We start from the raw sequence: 18,802 nt of genomic DNA, 5'->3' as shown, positions 1-18,802 counted from the left end.
AGGGGATCTTCCTGACCCAGAGACTGAACCCAGGTCTCCTGCATATTCTTGACCGTCTGAGCCACCAGGGAAGCCAGTTAGCATCAGAGCCCTCTTTCACTCTTGTCCTCCAGCTACTGGTGACTTGCTAAACATGTCTTCTTCCAGATGTGGCACGTCTTTATACATATTCGTAAGGGTTGTCATGTTTTGGCTAATTTTTGAGACAAAGCATTTAAATGTGTTTGGCACTGGAAATGGAAGTATCTTTTTGAAAGTGGATGACAAGGGATCCACATAGTGAGTAACCTACATTCTGACCTTTTTAGTGGGGAGATATTTGAGGTGAATATTGCTGATTAAATATTTTAATTTATTCATTTCCCTTTTGGGTATATTTTTCATGTGCTTGGAAGTTATAAGGACTTTTAAAGGTTTTGGGGGGGGAGGGGGTAGTTTTATGTGTTCCTGTGAAAGTAGTTTAGGTTCTAGGTGACCTGGCTGCTAAATTCTTCTGATCTATCATGAAATGACACCATTAAGTTGATGCTGGGGTAATTTGTTGAATTATAGTTCTGAGGCACAGCCGAAAGCTTGGATGTCTTAGCGGAGTTCTATAACATTTTTCAGTGTATTCTCTTCCCTTTTGAGGGGGTTAAGGGGCGGCATCTACTTAGCCTTAGCTGTAAAGGAAGCTGTTACCCCACTAGAACTACCTAGACCTGGTACATGAGCTTCTCGCGCACCTGAGAAATTCTGTGTTGACCAATGTTGTCCAAGATTCCATTGGTTTGTAAAGTCTTCTTGCCCTTCTAGCTTGCACCTCGTAAATTTGTGCAAGCTTCCGGGGCCACCTGTCATAAAGGCTGGGTGGACTCGTGGGTTGGCGAACAAACAGGATGAAGCTGAAGCCACTGTGGCTTAAGCCTTTAAGTATCACAGTAAACAGCCTTGAGTAATAAACTGGAATGTTGTCCGGCAGCCTGTGAGCACCATGTTATGGGGACGTGATCCCACCCTGCTGAGAGGAGGGCAGTAAGGAAGCTGGTGACTCGTATATGAGCAGGCTGGTGGTTGAGTGAGGAACTTGAGTAAATTTTTGACATGCTTAAAAAATTTATTTTTTCCTTTAATGTTTCAGTGCTTCCTTTAAACTTTTTGGTCATCACTTCCCTGAAAACCTATGCAGAAAAGTTTATGATGTTAGGCAGGACACTTTCTGGCTTTTAATTATTGCCAACATAAAAAATTATCGAAGATTTCTGCTTTAATGTGTTGACAGTTTTCAGATGCCTGTAGTATAATCGCAATTTAAAATAAATATCAACCGCTGGGTTCTGTAGCCAAAAAAATGTTTTTTGTTTGTTATTTTTTTAGTAAAAAAAAAAAAATGTGTTTTTTATTTCCTTCTCTATTTTTAAGAAAATCTATAATTCTTTCCTATTTAGGATATTTTATTTAGTGTTTTACTTAGTCTTTTGACTTTTTTTAAGTTTAATTCCTAAGTAAGAAAAGTCAGTAAAAATAATTACTGCTTTAGACTTTGGTGTGTGGGTGGATGAAATAATGCTAAGATTTAAGTATCTAACATTTGCTGTGGGACAGTTGAAAGTGAAAAACATAGTAGATGTTTTTTAGAAAATTGTGGCGTAGTTTATTCGTTTAAGGGTGCTTTTTGTACATGTCAAAGAACTGGAAAGATTCTGAGACAACATAAAGTAAGTGTGCTTAGGACAGACTCTGCTTACTAATAAAAAGTAAAGAGATGATCACTGAGTTCTTGATTAAGGTTGTAGAGCTGATATCTTATTTATTCATTCATTCATTTTGGCTGCTCTGGGCCTTCCTTGCTGTGAGTGGCTTTCTCTAGTCGCAGCAGGCGGGGGCTGCCCTTCGTTGTGGTGTGAGGACGTCTCACTGTGGTGGGTTCTCTGGTTTCGGAGCACGGCCTCTCGGCACACGGGCTTCGCCTAGGTGCAGCACGCAGGCTCAGTAGTTGTGGTACATGGGCTTAGTTGCTCTGAGGCATACGGAATCTTCCCAGGCCAGGGATTGAACCTGTGTCCCCTGCATTGGCAGGCAGATTCCTATCCACTGTGCCACCAAGGAAGTTCCATTTAGTTGTTTTTAATTTTTAAAAAATTGTTTATTTTTTTGGCTACCCCACAAGGCATATGGGATCTTAGTTCCCTGACCAGGGATTGAACCTTTGCCCCCCTGCATTGGAAGGCAGGGTCTTAACCACTGGACCACTGGGGAAGTCCCTGGAGCTGATATTTTTACATTTGACTTGTGAGAGTGGGTAAGATTTAGCACAGCAGAGCAGTGAGTTGTGGTCTTCCATGGGGCCAGGCAAGGAACTGAACAGCTGAGAAAATGCTTGACTCCTGTTAAGGACTCTCAGGGACTGACTTGACCGGAGTGGCTGCCCCTGTCAGGCAAGGTCAGGCTGGGGAGAAGGCAGCGATGGAAGGCCTAAAGATCTGATCCAAGGAGCTTAGGGGAAAAGGGAGGGAATGATAAAAACATTTGAGGATTTGCCTACCTCCTTAAATAGGATGAAATTAGACTAAGGAGAAGGGAGAAAATATAGCTGTCACTTAATGGAGTATTGACCATGTTCCACATGCTGAGCTGAGAACATTACATACATTTAGAGGTCTTCCCAGATGACACTAGTGTTAAGAGAATCCACCTGCCAATGCAGAAGACATAAGAAACTCCAGTTCCATCCCTGGATCGGGAAGATCCCCTGGAGGAAGGCATGGCAACCCACTCCAGTATTCTTGCCTGGGAAATCTCATGGACAGGGGAGCCTGATGGGCTGTTGGCCACAGGGTCGCCAGGAGTTGGACATGGCTGAAGCGGCTTAGCAGCACATACACACATAGGCCACGATGTGTGTTAGTCACTCAGCCGTGTCGGGCTCTTTCTAACCTCGTGGACTAGTCTGCCAGGCTCCTCTGTCCATGGAATTCTCCAGGCAAGAATACTGGAGTGGGTTGCCATTTCCTTCTCCAATAGCCCATAATACAAGCCCATGATATTCCCTTTTCACATGTGAGGAAACTAAGATTCAGAAATATTAAGTAACATGCCCTATGGTATGCAAGTGGTAGATCAAAGTTTGGGAAAAGGCTTCACTCAAGAGTTTGTTCCTAAACACTGTGCTGTACTAGGAAATCAGGCCATTGCAGGGCTGGTAATGTTTTAAGGGGGCAAATAATGGTTTAAAAAAAAAACCCTTTTTGTAAACCACTTTTCCTAAACTGATCTTCTGCCACTAGATGGAGCATATGCATTGGTGAGGCAAAATGATGACTGTGTTAAAAAAAAAATGGTGTAAGGCTATAAAAAATGAAATAGAGAATACTGTAAAATAGTTCTGGGTGAGCCTTTTATATTGGTCTTACTGGGGTGTAAGAGGAGAAAAAAGTAATGCCAGGAGAAAATTTTTTGCATTTAGCCTTAAACAATAGAATGGGTGAGGTCAGCTAACTCTGAACTACTGTTATTACATAATGGATAAATCCTTATGTAGTAGAGAGATGTTACTGTTCATCAAGGAGGGAAATGAAAAAGGCTAGAAAACTTACTCTGAGCAAGGCGAAAAAGAACTGAGTTCTGAAATATAGGCAGATAATTTGATACATGTATTGGGTAGAATTTTCAGAATTACTGAAAAGAAATGGCTAACAAAGCTGTAAAAAGATCACAGTGATTGGAAGCTAGGAACGAATTCCCTAAAAATAAAACATCAGACTAACCACGCCCCCTAAAAAAGTTACTAGTAAGACATTTAGTAAAAATCTCATATTTTCTCCTATTCTGAGGGTTGTCCCTTTGTTTTTGGTTTCCTTTGCTCTGCAAAAGCTTTTGAGTTTAATTAAGTCCCATTTGTTTTCATTTTCATTACTTTAGGCAGTAGATTGAAAAACATCTTTCTGTGATTTATGTCGAGTGTTTTGCCTATGTTTTCCTCTTTACTGTAAGTTTTATAGTATCTGGCCTTGTCGCATTCAGGTCTTTAATCCATTTTGAGTTTATTTTTGTGTATGATGTTAGAGAGTGTTCTAATTTCATTCTTTTACTTGTCGCTGTCCAGTGTTTGCATAGTATCTTTTTTTTTGTTGTGTGTGAAGTAGTAGATAACTTTTCCCAAGCTGCATGCAGCCAGAGCCCAGGTCGTCCGTCTTCTCAGTTAAATGTTCTCTGCAGTAACCCTTTCACTTCTGCTAAGTAAACCAGATTAACTAGGTGCTTGGACGGGAAATTGACTCCTGGTAGGTGCAGCAAGAGCACATTGTTAGGGTCACATGCCAGTTTTTCTACCAAAGTCAATGGAGAAGTTTTTAAAAAATTAGTAGTAGTAAAGAATTGGCAGGGACTTCCCTGGTGGTCTAGTGGGTAAGACTCCTTGCTCCTAATGCAAGGGGCCCAGGTTCCATCCCTGGTCAGGGAACTGGATCCCACATGCCACAACTTAATAGTTCTCATGCTGCAACTAAGACCTGATGTAGCCATATAAATAAATATTAAACAAACAAAAAAAGAATTGACACTTAGGCGTTAAATCAGATACTGTGTTTTATCATGTACTTCTTTTGTCAGTACTTAATAATTACAATTTCATAAAATGTATTTCAGAAAGGGATTGATTTTGGATGGTGAGCAGTGAAAACCAGTCCTTAAGTCTAATCAGTTCATAAGCATGTTTAAGCAAACAGGTGGGGTGGTTTGTTTAGATTTCATAGTCTTGTAAGTAAAGATCGTCTAAGTTATTTACTTCTCTTCTGCCTAGCCTCCAGATTTTAAAAACCTTTAATCCGTTAAAAATGTGAAGGATACTAAAAGTACATGAGATGGTATACAGATTTGTGTGTCCTGGATTTCTTTTTAAACTGTAATATCTTCTCTAGACAGACACACCCTTGAATATGTGCTTTTTATCTTTTGAGAATGTGCCTTCACATTTAAGAACATCCATCTATGCTTTTTCTTTTCTTTTCCTTTATAAAAGGAAAAATGGAGTAAAACAGAAGTGCTAATAGGTGTTTCTCTTCACTATCTACTTCTTGGCTGGTTTGCGATGCTGCTGATTTCCTGGGCAGCCATGCAAATAAGTTTGGTCACCTAGCAACAGGGCCTGGAACTGATCCTTGCTCTGATGCAATAGTAAGAACGTGCACTTATAACAAAAGGAGTTCTCATACTATATTGCATTTCCTCGACCTCTTTTTACAATTTAAGCTTTAATTTTTACTACATGTGAGCAGAAAATAAGCTATTAAAAAAATTTACTCATCCACTTTAATGGTTTAAACTGTAAGATCTAAATGATAGAAGGGAGCTCAGAAGTTTTCATCTAATGCTTTGCTTAGTCATGCTTAGTTGTGTTTTCCAAGACTAGCAAATAAGTTCTAGAACTTGAATGTCGTACAGATGTCTTGAATGTAAGGGTTTTCGATTTTTCTTACCACCAGTATAGTAGTGAAATAAAATTATATGAAGAGCATCCTTGTAAAAGAAAGTGTTTACATTTGTTTAAATGTTAGACTGTTTTAAATTTTTCTAGATGATCAAAATTTACTTTTGGTTTAAGTATATGAAGGAAAGAGTTGGAGGAATTGTTTTGTTTGAGCAGTTACTGTCTGGTGGTAGCTTTAGAATTAGGACTAAATGTAAACGTATACTGCTGAAAAAAACTATTTTCATATGCTCTGTGCTTCGGAGTTGACCATTGTGTCTTCCAAAGTTAGTTATTTCTTTACTGCTGAATAATAAACACCTGATTTGTTGGGGGTTGATGCGATTGGGGAATAATCAGTAAATGAATCATTAGAAATCTGAAGGTTGTGTTTGGATTGAATGAGGTTGATAGATCAGTGAGAAATCTTAGTCTCAATGAATCTTGCCTATAGAGTGCATGCAGACATTTAGAGAGTTATAGACAGATTTCTGAGCTGGTAATAAATTCTGTCATCCTCTGATACCATTCCTTATTCATTTGATTAGCCTTTTATCTGGGGGAATAAAATATGGGAGAAATCTGTGACATTTTTACTGAACCCAGCTCTGACTGTGTCCCAATAAAGAGGTTGATGAGAAGGAAAGTTTGGTTTATTTTAGATGCTGGCAGTGGGAGGTGGGGAATGCTTGTCCAAAGGCTGACTCCCCACCCCCAGTCAGGGGCAAGAGCTTTTATAGACAGAGGTAGGGGCTCCATGCAGAAACAGCACAATCAGCTCTGACAGTCATCTTGGTCATCAGTGGTCTAATCAGCGTCATCTTCATTGTTTTAGGAACAGTTAGTCTTCCATTCCAGGATTGGTTGGTTCCCGTTTCCTTGAGGTCAGTTCTTGGAATTGTGCAGCTGTGTTGTGGTTACAGTCTGGTCATCATGTAGTTAACCTCTCTACCTGTTGGTGGTTTCAGTATCTACAAGGATGGCTCACAGGATGTGGTTCAGAATATTATCTATAGCCTTTGAGAAGAAACTAACGGTCCCTGACTGTGCTTAATGACTAAACCATTATCATTCGGTCTCCTTTGACTGTTTTCCTTTGTTTCTGCATTTTCTCGCTTCTCTGATGAAACTTAATTCTTTGGCTAAAGTTTTTCCACGGGCAAAAGGCAGGCTGAGGACATGGGGGGCGAAGCCCTTGGGTCCTGCTCCGTTTCACCATCAGTCACCCTTGTAAGGCCTGTATCCCACCCAGTCCAGAGGAGGAACAAGGTAGCAGCATCTTTACTTCTAGTGTTCTGATTGTCATAGACAGCATAAAGATGTAATAATTAGCTTAAAAGTATTGATAAACTGCTATAAAGTCATCTCTCAACAGGCAGAATCTGGTAAGCAGATTGGATGAGGAAAGTAGAAGCCACAGCCAAGCGATTCTGACTTTTTTCAGGGCTAGATACAGTCTCTTCAGTAAGGGCATGGGCGCTATTGCCTTAGCATCCAGGTACTCTGTATTATTTCATTCTTTAGATTAAGTACCAGGCCAAGAAAGAGGTCTATAAAAAGAAAAGGAAAAAAAATTTAAGATTCTGAGAGTAATTTTGCTTTTTTGTTTTTGTGTTGAGTAATTCCAAATGTTAAATGTGTATATTTAGTTTTAGGCTACTGACTTGACATCTAAGAATAGAGACATCTTTAAAGAAAAGTGGGCTGAGTTTTGAAGAGGAGAGCTGTGCTGTGTTGTGGTGATTGTAAATAGTATGTGGTTTGCAGTTCTGTTGCAGGATTACTTACCACCTGTTCTTATGTGCGCTGTAAAATAACCCTGTGTTGCTTGTACCATGCTTAAGCAATGATTAACTAAGGATTGAATTAATAATTTCAGTTTAATCTAAACATTAATTAAATTTATGTGCTTAAAAAACAATTCAAGAGGCTTATCAGGTTAACATAGGTTAACACCTATGAAAGATAAGGGAGTGGAAGTGAAATGGGCACAGAAAGCTTTCAGAGGTAGATAGGCCAATTTCTTTACTCTTGATGTTTCGAGTTGCCGTCTACTGGGGTAATTTCCGCTTTGTCAGAAGAAATTTAGCAGTTCTTTTAGAGCAGGTCTTCTTTCAACAAATTCAGCTTCCCTTCATCTGAGAATGTCTTTATTTCATCTTCATTCCTGAAGGATATTTTCACTTGATATAAAATTCTGGGATGTCAGTTCTTTTCTTTTAGTACTTGAAAAACGTGTCACTTCTTCCTGGTCTCTCCATGGCTTCTGTTGAGAAATCTGTAGTCTTTTTCTTTTTTAAAATATGAAAGTATGATAACACATTTACAGGAGACTTGGAAAATACAGAACAAAGTTGCATATGGCTCCTCTATATATTACAGTTATTTTTAAAGTATCTAAATTTTTTTAGTTGAGAATCTGGAGTCATTTGAATTATAGTTTCCCTATAAGCAATGTATCACTTTTCCCTAGTTACTTTCAAATTTTTTCTTAGTCTTTAATTTTTAGCAGTTTGATCCTGAGATGTCTGAGTTTGGATTTCTTTGAACTTATCCTTTTAGGAGTTTACTGAACTTCTTGAATCTGTAGATTTCTGTTTTTTGACAAATTAGGAAATGTTAAAAAAAATTTTTTTTCCTACACTACACTCTTCTCCCGCTAGCAATCCATTGACATGATGTTAGATCTTTTGTTATTGTCCTACAGGTCCCTGAGATCCTATTCATTGTTTTTTTTTTTCAATTTTTATTTGGTTGTTCAGATTAGATCATTTCTGTGGATCTCCACTGACTTTTGTGCTGTTCACCTCTATTCTGCTGTTAATTACATCCTGTGAGGTATTTTTAAAAATATATTTATTTATTTGGCTGTGCTGTGTCTTGGTTGCATCATGGGAGACCTTAGTTCCCTAGCCAGGGATTGTACCCAGGCCCCTTGCATTGGGAGCAAGGAGTCGTAGCCACTGGACCACCAGGGAAGTCCCCATCCACTGAGTTTTTTTTTTTAAGTTTTGTTTTAGTGGTCACTACCTTGTTGGGCTCAGACTACAAGTTCTGACCAGTCTTCTCTGAGTTGTAGTTTCAATGTCAGCTTATTTCCAAAGCCATTACAGAGCTGTTCATATATGTCTTGTTAGTATGCAAACCAGTGGCCATTCTAGGACCTGGAAGCTAGGTCTGACCCCTAGTTCCTCTTTCAAAGTCTGTGCTGTGCTGCCGAGGGTCAGACCCATGCCTGTGCCACTTGAGGGCAAGCCCAGTGGTTCATAAACAACTCTGGATGGGAGTGTTACTTTTCTGAGTTTCTTCCCCTCTCTCTGATCTGCCTGCTACTTTAGAGTTCTCTGGAGCTTCCTATTTAGTCATCCAGCCAGAGAACTGATCCACTCATTCGTGTTCAACTCTTTGTGACCCCATGGACTGCAGCACGCCAGGCTTCCCTGTCCATCACCAACTCCCGGATCTTAACTGAAACTCATGTCCATCGAGTCGGTGATGCCATCCAACCATCTCATCCTCTGTCGTCCCCTTCTCCTGCCTTCAGTCTTTCTCAGCATCAGGGTCTTTTCCAATGAGTCAGTTCTTTGCATCAGGTGATGTACCCTGATCTCCTGTATTTTATCATAATTCTGCTTGTATCTGGGGCTACGAGGTAGAGGGACAGAGAGAAAAGATGTGAGAGGAGTTTGGGCCCCTCCCTCTTGGGACCGTCGCTCCTCTGATTGGAGAGAAAAGGTCCCTTCCCCCAGAGTTTTAGCTCGCCTGCTGTGGTGGATCTCCCAGGTGGTGCTAGTGGTAACGAATCCACCTGCAAGTGCAGGAGAGATGCTCCCGTGTGTTCAGTCCCTGGATCGGGAAAAGCCGCTGGAGGAGGGCACGGCAGCTCCAGTATTCTTGCCCGGAGAATCCCCAGGGACAGAAAAGCCTGGTGGGCTACTGGCCATGGGATTGCAAAGAGTCGGACATGACTGACTTAACACGTGCAGAGTTCTGAAGATCTGCCGAGTCTTGTTTCCTGCTTATTCAGTCAAACATAATCTTGGTACTGCTGTGAAAATTACACCATCATTTCTTTCTTTTTTTAATGACACCATTTCTGTTGGGGGAAAAAAAAAGCTTACAAGTGCTTCTTATTCACAACAGAAGCTTAACTGTAGACTGCCTTGAGCTGGGGGTGCAAGAAAATGGAGGGAAAAAAGCATGTGATTTCTTTCCACCCCCTTCTAGGTGATAGGAAGACCCACTCCTGTTCCTCATGCCAGCCCTGGAGGGCTTCTCCTGGAGGTGCCCACCCTGTTGTGGGTTTCGGTTATACTACCTCCAGACTGAGAGAGAGATGTTGGAGGGAGGAAAGTAGTAAGCTCACCATCGGTTCTTTGCCTTCCTCCCCAGTCCACTTACTGTTGTTCAGAGTTGCCTCGAGTAGCCACTCCGTTCAGTCCTGAGAGAGATAGGACTTGATCTAACTTGCTTGATCTAACCCAGAACCAGAACCTTCAACACCCTCTCTTTTTGTAATAGATTTTGACGAAATCCTTTAGCTTGCTATAAAAGGAATGTTTGCTCTTTGTGTAAGAGTGGTTATCTCCAGTGATAATCTCTGCTAGTACTTTATATATTCTTTTCACATTTGTTCTGTGAGCATTTGTAAGCTTTTTTTTAAACAGAAATAGTGTCATTAAAAAAAAAGAAACGGTGTCATAATTTTTGTAGAAGTTGCTTTTTTTTTTCACTTAAGAATAAGAACATTTTTTCATGTTGGTAGATATAGAGCAATGAACCTTTACTTTTTAATTGTGAATAGTAATACTAACAGAGTAGTAACTACCATTTCATTGCACCAGTAAGGGAGCATATGAATTTCCAAGAGCTGCTATGACAAAGTTCCACAGACTGGGTGGCTTACACAGACATTCTTTTCCCCACTGTTTTGGAAACTATAAGTTCCTGATCAAGCTGTGGCAGGCAGGGTTGGTTTCTTCTGGGGCCTTTCTCCCGCATTTGTAGATAGCCATCTTTTCTTCATGTCATCATGTGGTGTCTTTATCTGCTTGGGCTGCCATGACAAAATTCCAGAATTCCATTTAAACAACAAGTTTATTTTCTTCTGGTTGTAGAGACTGGGAAATCCAAGATCAAGGTGCTGGGCAATTCACTGCCTGTTGAGGGCAGGCAGCCTTCTTCCTGGCTGGCAGATGAGCACCTTCTCCCTGGGTCCTCATGTGGTGGAGAGAGAACAAGCGAGCCCTGGTGTTTGTTCCTTGCCTCATAAGAACACTGGCCCTACTGGATGAGCGCCCCACCCTTATGACTTCATTTAACCTTTATTACCTTCTCCCAGACTCTGTCTCCAGACAGTCACACTGGTTTCTAGGGCTTTGATGTAGGAATTTGGGAGGGACACAGACATCCGGTCTATAACAGGTGGTCTTCCTTGTGCACCTGTCTATGTCCTGCATGCATGCATGCTCAGTCGTTTCAGTCATATTCGACTCTTTGCAACCCTGTGAACTGTAGCCCGCCTGTCCATGGGATTCTCCAGCAAAGATACTGGAGCCAGTTTGCCATTTTCGCCTCCAGGGGATCTTCCCATCCCAGGGATCAAACCTGTGTCTCTAAGTCTCCTGCATTGACAGGCAGGTTCTTTACCCACTGGTGCCACCTGAGACATCATTCGTATTGGATTAGGGCTCAAAATGGTCTCATTTTAACTTCATAAGGTGCTGGGAGTTAGGACTTGAACACTGGAATTGTGAGAGGATACAGTTAAGTCTATAAAAGTATTTTCTCTACTTAAGCTGGAGGCTCAAATATCTTGAGTGATTTGGCCAAGATTACACAGCTAGTTAGATGGAACGAGGATCCAGACCCTGGTGGATTGGCTCCAGAGCCTGCTCTCTGAGCCATCTGTCCATCTCTTTTTCCCCAACACCCACCTTGGCACTGCAGTTGTTGGGATGGGCCAAGGATTATTGAATAATCCTGTGTTGGATATAATGGCTCTTCTTTTTTTTCCTGTTAGACAACTCTGCATTGAACATGCTTTTACAGTTATCACTGCACACCTGTGAAAATATTGCTGTCATATAATGCCTAGAAATCAGTTTATTTACAGAATCATTGTAAAGTTTATTTTTCCAAAATACCCTCAAAAATGAAAACATTTACCCTTGCAGCAGTAATGAATGAGAGTGGGGGTTTCAGAAAGGAACAGTGGAAAAGACTGCTTCCTGTCATAGGCTGCAGACAAATTGGAATTGGGGACTTATTGGAGGTGTCCCAGAGTTTAAACAAAGAAGGTGGTTTCTGTTAAGATAGGTGGGATGAAAACGTATCAAGTGATGCATCCTGGTCAATTCATGACTCGCTATCTTGCCTTTCAGAATTTCGATTCCGACATCAGCAGTGTGGGGATAGATGGCTGCTGGCAGGCAGACAGCCAGAGGCTTCTCAATGAGGTGATGGTGGAGCACTTCTTCAGACAAGGAATGCTAGATGTTGCTGAGGAGCTCTGCCAGGTGAGGATGAAATGAAAACAAGGGAGATCCTTGTGGTTTTTAAGTCTTCTAGCTGAAGGTAGATTGTTACATTTTAATCACCAGTGCTGACCTCAGTTTACTAGGAAGTCTCTCTCCTTTTTTTTTTAAACTTGGTTAAAAATTATAGTCCTAGAACTTGCTATTCAAATTATTTCCTTATTCTTGCCCCAGAATGTTGGTCCCAGGTCATCAGTCAAGGGTCAGAAGTGGGGCTACTTTTCCAAACATCTCCTCTTTTGTTTTTTGGGAGGGAGCCAGTGCATTTTACTTAATTTTTTAAATCAGTTTTTTTTTTTTAATTGTACAGTTGATTTACATTGTTATGTTAGCTTCTGCTGTACAGCAAAGTAAATCAGCTATATATATATCTTCACTGTTTTCTAGACTCCATTTCCATATAGGTCATTACAGAGCACCAAATAGAGTTCCTTGTGGTATGTAGTTACTTGTTACCTCTCACATATAGTACTGTGTATGCTCAGTCATTTTACTCATGTCTGACTCTTCCCGACCCTGTGGACTGTAGCCCACCAGTCTCCTCTGTCCATGGGGATTCTCCAAGAATATTGGAGTGGGTTACCATTTCTTCCTCCAGAGGATCTTCCCGACCCAGGGGATTGAATCCTTTTCTCTTACGTCTCCTGCATTGGTCGGTGGGTTTTTCACCACTCGTGCCATAAAACATCTCTTTGATAGGAAGGTTAGTATAGCAGAGAAGAGGACAAAGAGGATTATATTTGCTCTAATCTGGCCCAGTTTAAAGAACTTTATCAAATGAATTTCAAGCTAAAATTTAAGTGAGCAGCTTTTGTCTTTTATTCCTATTAGACATGAGCTTAGAACAGTTTACCAATACCACATAGTCATAATATCAGCAATATGTATTAAGTATTTACTGCCAGCCAAGCCCTTACTGCAACCCTGTGAAGAAGAAATTATTTCCCCCATTCTACAGATGAGGAATCTGAGGTCTAGAGAAATAACCTGCCCAAGGCCATACAGGTTCTTTGTGGAGGATCTTGGATTCAGTTCCAGTTCATGTGTCTTCAAACTCTCTTCTGTGGCTTATACTTTGTGCTGTTGTATTTTTCATTTAGAAGAATGAAGGACCATAAGGTTTAAATAATTTAAAGCTAGTCTGTAAACCAGACCTCTGATCTAAGACTTTGCTATTTTAAACAATTTAGATAAGTATTAACTCAAGTCTTTCTCTATACATTACAGGATTCTGTGTCCATATAAATTTCCTAAAATAAATTATGTCTTTTAAGATTGTTTGTTTACAAGTATCAGAGACCCAAAATACCAATGGCTTAAACAAAAATGAAGTTTATTTCTCTTACACAAGAATAGGAGATAGCAAGCCATCCGTGACATATATGGTAGCCACACACCATGAAACTCTTAGGGATCTCAGCTCCTTTTAGCTCTGCTGTTTCTAAGGTGGCCCCTGTCCTCATGGTCCAGGGTAGCCAGAACCCCAGCTTGACCTCTTTGTATTCCAGGAAGGGACAAAGACATATGTTTGTGTTTCATTGGCCAGAACTTACATTTTGCAAAGCCCAGCTTTATTCGATATGCTTACGTGCCCAGCTAAAATATGGGGTTTACTGCTATCATAGGAGGAGGAAGAATACTGGGGCTTAGTCCTCAGTTTCTGCCAGAAAGTATATGTTAAAAAGAAACTATCTTTGATGATTTACCTCACATTTTATAATGTAGAATATGCTTTTACCATATCTCTTTACTCTGACTTTTGCTAACAAAAGTTCTTTTGATTTTTTTCAGGAATCTGGTCTTTCTGTAGACCCAAGCCAGAAAGAACCATTTGTGGAGTTAAATCGAATATTAGAAGCGTTAAAAGTCCGAGTTCTGAGACCTGCTCTGGAGTGAGTTACTGAGTTTGTTTTCCTTTTAATACTTTGCGAGAACTCTGTAAGAAAACAGAATTAGCAAACACATTGAAGATTTTGAGATCTCTCTCTTAATCTCATGTAGGGTGGACTTCAGAGTAATCAAGGGAGAATTATTTTATTTCTTTTAGTCGAGTGAATTTGGGGGATATGCAATTTGAGAAAATGGTTAACACTCATTTCACTTATCAGTTGGTCTGAATTCCCATGAGAGAAGAGGGTTTCTTGTAGCCAGACTAGCTTTATAACTGAAGTACTGTTGTTCAGGGCATCTGAATTTGATGTGTGGGTTTGGTGTACATGAAGAGAACAAACGTTGCGGAGTTTTACTCTAATTACCATCATAAAATAGTTCACTGTGAACTTGTCATTGATGTGAATTCTATGAAATTACTGGGTTAGCTCTGTTAAGTATTATCTAGAACAGGGTCAAGGGAAGTTTTTCATAAAGAGCCAGAGAAATATTTTAGGCTTTGCAAGCCATGTATGGTCTCTGTTGTATGTTTTTCTTTATTTCATTTTATAACCTTTTAAAAACATTAAAAACAAACAAACAAACAAACAAAAAAAAAAAACCCACCTTGGCCATGTGGTATATGAAATAGCAAGTCCTGTTTGGCCTGTGGCCATGGTTTGCTGACCCCTGTCCTAGAATTTTTTAATGTGATGATAATCACATTATTTGTTTTAAAAAGGAAGAAAGGAAAGTTACAAAGTAAAAGAAAAAATCTGGGTAAAAGCAGTGATATTGTTGTGAGGGCACAGCCTTATTTTAAAACTGGAAATACGTGAGCGCATTGTTATCAGGGGGGAGATGTAGTTGGGCAGATCCTTGATAGTTTTATAAAATAGACCTTTTTTCCTTCTACTAACCCATTTAAATCTTCATAGCTTAGTTTTTTCTGTTTCTCATCATTTCTCAGTTCTTAGGAAATTCGGAAAGTTCTCAAACCAGCCTAGATGAACAGGCAGAGATAGTAAAAGTCGCTCAGTTGTGTCCGACTCTTTGCGACCCCATGGACTATACAGTTCATGAAATTCTCCAGGCCAGAATACTGGAGTGGGTAGCCTTTCCCTTCTCCAGGGGATCTTCCCAACCCAGGGATGGAACCCAGGTCTCCTGCATTGCAGGCAGATTCTTTACCAGCTGAGCCACAAGGAAAGCCCAAGAAAACTGGAGTGGGCAGCGGATCCCTTCTCCAGCGGATCTTCCCGACCTAGGAATTGAACTGAGGTCTCCTGCATTGCAGGCGGATTCTTTATCAACTTTCCCTGAGCTATCAGGGAAGCCCTAACAGAGAGAAAGCCCTATGTAAATTTATAAATTACAAATTTCTGTATAAATTACAAATATCAGGTAGCTCATTTATTGTAATTCTTTAAAGATACAAATGTCACCCAGCACCACTGTGTACTATGTGTATCACTTCTCGTTTATTTTCATAATTGATTTTTTAGCAGGTTTTATTGTGACACACCCTTATAAGATGAAATTTAATCAAGTGCCTCAAACACCCTCTTAAATATGGCGGTCACTCTTGTTTCTACTTTCATATTCCACCTCAATGGTTAAAGTCTAAAGGAGAGTGAGGGAGCCTAAATATAAAAGTGTGATGGGTTTCTCAGTTGTTTTATAGTGATTTAGAAATGATATGTAAGTTGTTAATTGAGGTAATAGTCATTCATCCATTAATTTCTCAGATTTTTCATCAGACTTTTGTTGAGTGCTTATTACTATGTATCAGAGACTATATACTAAGTATTTGGACTGCCTTAGCCCTCAAACTACTCAAGGTTTTTACCTTTTAGACTGAAGAAAATTCATAAGACCCTTTTAACTGTACTTTTTCTGCAAGATCTCAAGTTTCTTACTGATAACTATATTATATATATCAGTTATTTCTGTAAATGTCTTTCGTTATTTGTAGCCTTAAGCAGTGCCTCTCAGGCAAAGGAAGGACTCATTCCATCTGCCTGGCAGTAACAGTGGAAATTTCTCTGCAGTCGTCTCAGTATCCATGGGACATTGGTTCCAGAAGCCTCTGTGGATACCGAAACTCACAGTTGCTCAAGTCCTTTATGTAAAATGGCTTGTTACTTTTGGCCCTTTGTATTTGAGGTTCTGCAGCAGTGGATGCTGAGGGCCAACTGTACAATAAAAATGTTCCTGTTACATTTTTCTGGGAATAGTGCCAGGTTAAATACCTGCACGTGGGGTATAGTGATAATTACGGTTACCTCTCTTGGAGTGCTTCTTATTAATATATGCCGCATGTTGTTCTAAGCGGTTTGTATGTATTAACTTATCAGTCCTCATAATAAGCCTGTGAAGTAAGTACTCAGTTTACAGAGGAGGAATTAAGCCTGGAAGATGCTCCATGGGAAAAAAAGGATATGGAGTCAGAAGGTTAACTGAGGAAAGCTTCATGTGATAGTCTCTAGTACTCTCCTCTGAAAGATTCATTTTAGCATACCGGATGGGCCATCTGCAGTCCTATGATAAAGAAACTCATTTAACTCTGTGAAATCCATGTTTCCCGTGCATTTTTAACCAAGGAATCCTTCTCTCCTTTCAGCCCCAATAACACCTACTACATAAAACTCACAAAATTGGAGATCTGTGGAACTATAGGAGTTTCCTTAGTGGCTTAGATGGTAAAGAATCCACCTCCAAATGTGGAAGACCCTAAGTTTGGAAAGTGTTCGTTTAACACAAATATCCATTACAGAAACTCAAAATTTTCCAATTCTTGCCAGTTATTGGTGGATGCAAAGCAGACATTTACTCAGCATCTTTTATGGGCGAGGTTTGGCTCAGTGGTAAAGGATCAGCCTGCCAATGCAGGAGACACATAAGACGCAGGTTCGATCCATGGGCCAAGAAGATCCCCTGGAGGAGGAAATGGCAACCCACTCCGGTATTCTTGCTTGGAAAACCTCATGAACAGAGGAGCCTGGTGGGTTACAGTCCATAGGACTGCAAAGAGTCAGACACAAGTGAGCCTCTAAGCACGTAGCACCCACGTGGGCAAGTACACACGTATTCAACCTGAATCAAAAATTTAAAAATGTGGGACATGAGTTTCCAGGATTCTGGTTCAGAAACTCTGGAGAGAACCTTTCATATTTCACGTGTGGCATCTTCTCTTTGTACCTGGAAGCATCATGGAAGCACCCAGGAGAGGAAGAAGAAGGTGAGAGACTGCAACAGCTCCTTCAGGCAGCCTCGGCAGTTGAGGCAGAGGCCAGCCAGAAAGATTAATATGGCTGGAGTTGACTAGATGAGAAGGAAGTCTGGTGAGCGTTGTTAGCTATTAATTGCAACCAGGAAAAGACAATGGAAAGAAGGTGGTAAAGAAGGATTGTATGGCAGAGAGACGCGACAGAGGAACAACTAATTATACATACGGTCAGGATCCTGCGTACTCTTTTGTTCCTGCCCCCTTATTTCTGAGTTTGTATGCGGATTTCCTCCTAACTCAGATCACCCTATTTTTTGAGTTCCTCTTGGCACCTCGTAGAGTGCTTATTTCATTGTAGGCATTCGATAAATGATGGAATAATTTGAAGAAGAACTTTGAACAAACATGCCGTCTTCCTTCATGTGGCAGATAGAAGCAAAGTCAAAAATAACTAGAGTGGATGGGAAAATAACAGTAACTTAATATGACGAGATGGAGAAAATTAGAAAAATAGAAACTGTCCTTGTAGACATGTACCAGTTGTTGACATTTTGAAAGTGCTATCTTGAGGGGAAGCCAGATGGTTGCCTTCCTAAAGATGTCTCAAAAAGTAATACTGCCTTGGTAGATTTGCCATGGTCTAGAATATGACTTTCAACCTTGCATACTTGGAAACCCATTTTCTTTTTCCTCGAACACCCAAAGCAGGCCCAGGGGCCTCATAGCACTTGTTTAGAGGAATTTGAAGTTCTGTTTGCAAAGCTTCAGGGAATGCCATAAGGAAACAGAAAGTAACTGAATGATTATAATACAGAGAGATGTTCTAGAATTTTTTTCACCGAAGAAAGAGTATTTCATTAGTCTAGACCACTGCAGAGTTTTAGATTGAACAGACCATGAACAGTACAGGCAAGCTTTGAAATATGAGAGGACTCCACCTCTAAGCCTAGCAATTAGGTGAAGCTAGACTTGGAAACCACAGAGGGGTGTGAGGTGAGCTTGCCATTGTGGTTTCTTGGCGGTGTTTGTGAACAGTGCTTTTGAAGTGAAGAAATTACTTTGTGGAATTAGAGAAATTTTGGTGTCAGTGACTAAAACACTGTTTATAAGCAGAGAAAAGTTTTAGAATATGGAGGTTTTAGAAAAGTTTTAGAAAAGCCAGCAAGGATGTCTGGTCATGGAGCCTTGACTGCTACTAGAAAAGAGAGTAACAGTGATTAAGCTGTTTCTGGTGTCAGTTTTGTTATTACTTTTGTCTTCCTGCAGGTGGCAGTTTTGCTGACTCAGGTACTTTTAATAGCCACATAGAACCGCAGATAAAGGCTCTGATAGGTGTTGCCTGTACCACTGGAGAAAAGGGATCAAGGTTTGAACAAGCTGGGTCTTTCTCCCCTCCGTTTGAGCGTTTTTGGTTTTGTTTTCTTCGTTTTTGGTTTTCAGTGGTGTGTGCATGCTTAGTTGCTCAATCACATCCAACTCTTTCCACCCTCATGGATTGCAGCCTGCCAGACTCCTCTGTCTGTGGGTGTTCTCAGGCAGGAATACTAGAGTAGGTAGCCATTCCCTTCTCCAGGGGATCTTCTCAACCCAGAGACAGAACCTGGGCCTCCTGCATTGCAGGTGGATTCCTTATCGTCTGAGCACTGGCTCTTTTTAATTCTGAATGGGCCAAAGAGGTAAGTTGAGGAATGGGATACAGTTTTAACTCACTGTGTCCATGCA

The 18,802-nt window shown here is 40.5% G+C and overlaps 1 protein-coding gene across 2 annotated transcripts in view; it reads left to right on the top strand.

Annotated features, from left to right (window-relative positions):
- Positions 1-18,802, top strand: part of RMND5A (required for meiotic nuclear division 5 homolog A) — a 59,928-nt gene that overhangs the window by 22,404 nt on the left and 18,722 nt on the right. For both annotated transcript variants that reach the window (XM_040224264.1, XM_040224263.1), the window contains exons 3-4: positions 11,830-11,964; positions 13,774-13,874. In XM_040224264.1, coding sequence (XP_040080198.1) covers positions 11,830-11,964; positions 13,774-13,874 — 236 coding nt within the window. The remainder of the gene's footprint in view (positions 1-11,829; positions 11,965-13,773; positions 13,875-18,802) is intronic.

This window comes from Oryx dammah, unplaced genomic scaffold (assembly GCF_014754425.2).
Source record: "Oryx dammah isolate SB20612 unplaced genomic scaffold, SCBI_Odam_1.1 HiC_scaffold_25, whole genome shotgun sequence".
Lineage (NCBI taxonomy): Eukaryota > Metazoa > Chordata > Mammalia > Artiodactyla > Bovidae > Oryx > Oryx dammah.
Note: the sequence above shows the minus strand (reverse complement) of the source record. Positions and strands in the feature narration are given on the sequence as shown.